Source organism: Podarcis gaigeae (genome assembly GCF_964106915.1).
Source record: "Podarcis gaigeae genome assembly, chromosome: Z".
Classification (NCBI taxonomy): Eukaryota; Metazoa; Chordata; class Lepidosauria; order Squamata; family Lacertidae; genus Podarcis; species Podarcis gaigeae.
In genome coordinates, this window is record NC_139691.1 from 782,093 (window position 1) to 785,644 (window position 3,552).

Sequence of the window (3,552 nt, forward strand, 5' to 3'; positions counted from 1 at the left end):
TTTGCATAGCCCCGCCCCCCGCCCCGGAACCGACCAATCACCTGCAGCTCCAGGCACTGGTCTAGCATCATCCGGCGCTGGACCCAGGCTTTCTCCAGGTCGGCCCTCTGCTGGTCGAGGACCCCTAACTTCTCCTCGATTTCCGGGCTGGCGTAATGGCCGCGGGCCAAGAGGTGCTGGCCAAATTGTTCGAAGGCCTGGAAGGTTCCGGAACGGGCGTCGATTTCGGTGCGGTGCTCCTGGGGGGGGGGGGCAAAGAGAAATTAAATTCAATTCAATTTACATTAAATTAAACTTAATTTTAAATAAAAAATAAAAATTGAAAAATTGAAATTAAAAAAATTACGGTGAATTTTAAATTAAATTAAAAATTAAAAATTAAGAAATGTAGGGTGCTGCTAGGGGGGTAAAGTGAAATTAAATTAAATTCAATTTACATTAAATTAAACTTAATTTTAAATAAAAAATAAAAATTAAAAAATTAAAAAAATTACGGTGAATTTTAAATTAAATTAAAAATTAAAAATTAAAAAATGTAGGGTGCTCCTAGGGGGGTAAAGTGAAATTAAATTAAATTCAATTTACATTAAATTAAACTTAATTTTAAATAAAAATAAAATAAAATAAAAAATAAAAAAAATTAAAAAAATTGAAATTAAAAAAATTACGGTGCTCCTAGGGGGTAAAGTGAAATGAGATTAAAATGGAATTGAATTGGATTTTAAATTAAATTAAAAATGAAAAATTTTAAAATGTAGGGTGCTCCTAGGGGGGTAAAGTGAAATTAAATTAAATTAAATTTACATTAAATTAAACTTAATTATAAATAAAAATTAAAAAATTAAAAAATTAAAAAATTGAAATTGAAAAAATTACGGTGCTCCTAGGGGGTAAAGTGAAATGAGATTAAAATTGAATTGAATTTTAAATTAAATTAAAAATTAAAAATTAAAAATTGGAAATTGAATTAGAAATAATTCAAAATTAAAAATTAAAAAATGTAGGGTGCTCCTAGGGGATAAAGTGAAATTAAATTAAAATTAAAATGAAATTAAATTTAAAATTTAAACTTTTTAATTGAATTGAATTGAATTTTAAATGAAATAAAAAAGCAATTAAAAAATTAAAATACAAAATGAAATGAATAAATTATAAATTATAAAATGTACGGTGCTCCTAGGGGATAAAGTGAAATGAAATTAAAGTTAAAATGAAATTAAATTTAAAATTTAAACTTTTTAATTGAATTGAATTGAATTTTAAATTAAATAAAAAAACAATTACAAAATTAAAAGACAAAATGAAATGAATAAATTATACATTATAAATTATAAAATGTACGGTGCTCCTAGGGGGTAAAGTGAAATGAAATTAAAATTAAATTAAATTTAAAATTTAAACTTTTTAATTGAATTGAATTTTAAATGAAATAAAAAAACAATTAAAAAATGAAAAGACAAAATGAAATGAATAAATTAGACATTATAAATTATAAAATGTACGGTGCTCCTAGGGGGTAAAGGGAAATGAAATTATTAAATTAAATTAAATTAAACATTAAATTAGATGAGATTAGATTAAACTCAATTAGATTAGAGTAAAATAAAATAAATATCCCCCCAGATATTGAGAATATGAGAAGATTAATGATTATTAATAACGACGTACTTGGTGTCTCTCCAGCAACGCCTCCGCCCCGGTCACGTCTTTCGCTAATTCGTCGGAGGAGACGAGTCCGCGGATCCCGTTGATCCAAGACATCAGATCCCTGCGGAAAAATTAACGATAATTAATAATAAATAATGATAATTAATAATAAATAATGATAATTAATAATAAATAATGATAAATAATAATAAATAATGATAAATAATGATAATTAATAATAAATAATATTAAATAATGATAATAATAATTAATAATAATTAATAATAATTAATAATGATGACGATGACGATGAGGCGGAATTTTTTAATGGTCCTGGTTAATTTCCAGCCGGATTCCACCAACCGGAGACGGGGGGTGGGACTAGGTCTCTCCCAGGCCGATCCCATGGGTAGATCCCTAGTAGATCCCTGGATCTCCCATCGAAGATCCCTAGAAATGGCGGCTCCCGTTAAAAAATTCTCAGTATTTCGCCTCCTCCCTGAAAAAAAATCAATTTTACGGACTTCCTTCCTTCTTTCTTTCCCTCCTTCCTTTCTTCCCTGCTCCTTCCCTTCCTTCCCCTCTTCCTTCCTTCCTTCTTTCGTTCCTTCCCTCCTTTTTTTCCTTCCTTACTTCCTTCTTTTCCTCCTTCCTTTCTTCCCTGCTCCTGCTTCCTTCCTTCCCTCCTTCCTTCCTTCCTTCCCTCCTTCTTTAGTTCCTTCCCTCCTTTCGTTCCTTCCCTACTTTATTCCTTCCTTCCTTCTTTCCCTCCTTCCTCTTCTTCCCTGCTCCTGCCTTCCTTCCTTCCTTCCTTTCTTTCCCTCCTTCCTTCTTTAGTTCCTTCCCTCCTTTCCTTCCTTCTTTCCCTCCTTCCTTTCTTCCCTGCTCCTGTTTCCTTCCTTTCCTTCTTTCCCACCTTTCCTTCCTTCCTTCCTTCCTTCTTTCCTTCCTTCTTTCCTTCCCTCCTTCCATCCATCCATCCATCCATTCCTTCCTTCCTTCCTTCCTTCCTTCCTTCCTTTCTTCCCTGCTTCTCTGTTTCTTCCTTCACTCCCTCCTTTCCTTCACTCCCTCCTTTCCTTCCTTCCTTCCTTTCTTCCCTGCTCCTCTGTTCCTTCCTTCCCTCTCTTCCTTCCTTCCTTCCTTCCTTCCTTCCTTCCTTCCCTGCTTCTCTGTTTCCTTCCTTCCTTCCTTCCATCCTTCCTTCCTTCCCCTCCTTCTTTCCTCCTTCCTCCTTCCTTCCACCCATCCATCCTTCCTTCCTTCCCTCCTTCCTTTCTTCCCTGCTTCTGTTTCCTTCCTTCCTTCCTTCCTTCCTTCCTTCCTTCCTTCCTCCCTCTTTTCTCGCCTTCTCTCTTTTTGTTTTGTTCTCTTTTTCTCTCCTGCTGTTCTTTCCTCTTTTCATCTCGTCCTCTTCCTCTCCTTTTCCCCTCTCCTTCCCTCCTCCTCTTCTTCTCTTCTTTTTCCTCTCGTTCTTATCATCCTTTCCTCTCCTTCTCTCCTCTTTTCCTCTCCTTCTCTCTTTCCCTCTTCCTTTCCTCTCCTTCTCTCCTCTTTTCCTCTTGTTTTTTCCCCCGTTCAAAGGAAGGGGGAGGAAAAAGGAAGGAAGTAGAGAAGGAAGGGAGGGAGAGAGGAAGAAGAATAGGAGAATAGAAGCAAGGAAAATAGAAAAGAAAGGAGGGAGGGAAGTAAAGAGGAAGGAAGGAAGGAAGGAAGGAAGGAAGGAAGGAGGGAGGGAGGAAGGAAGGGAAGGAAGGAAGGAAGGAAGGAAGGAAGGAAGGAAGGAAGGAAGGAAAAAAGGAGGGAAGGAAGGAAGGAGGGAGGGAAGGAAGGGAAGGAAGGAAGGAAGGGAGGAAGGAAGGAAGGAAGGAAAAAAGGAGGGAAGGAAGGAAGGAGGGAGGGAGG

The 3,552-nt window shown here is 35.9% G+C and overlaps 1 protein-coding gene across 1 annotated transcript in view; it reads right to left on the minus strand.

The window, feature by feature from the left end:
- The window catches only part of SPTAN1 (spectrin alpha, non-erythrocytic 1), a 228,963-nt gene that overhangs the window by 113,942 nt on the left and 111,469 nt on the right, over nt 1-3,552 (minus strand). The window contains exons 29-30 of the mRNA XM_083723192.1: nt 1,669-1,768; nt 42-239 (exon numbers count right to left, since the gene is read on the minus strand). Of these exons, the coding sequence (XP_083579318.1) occupies nt 42-239; nt 1,669-1,768 (298 nt within the window). The remainder of the gene's footprint in view (nt 1-41; nt 240-1,668; nt 1,769-3,552) is intronic.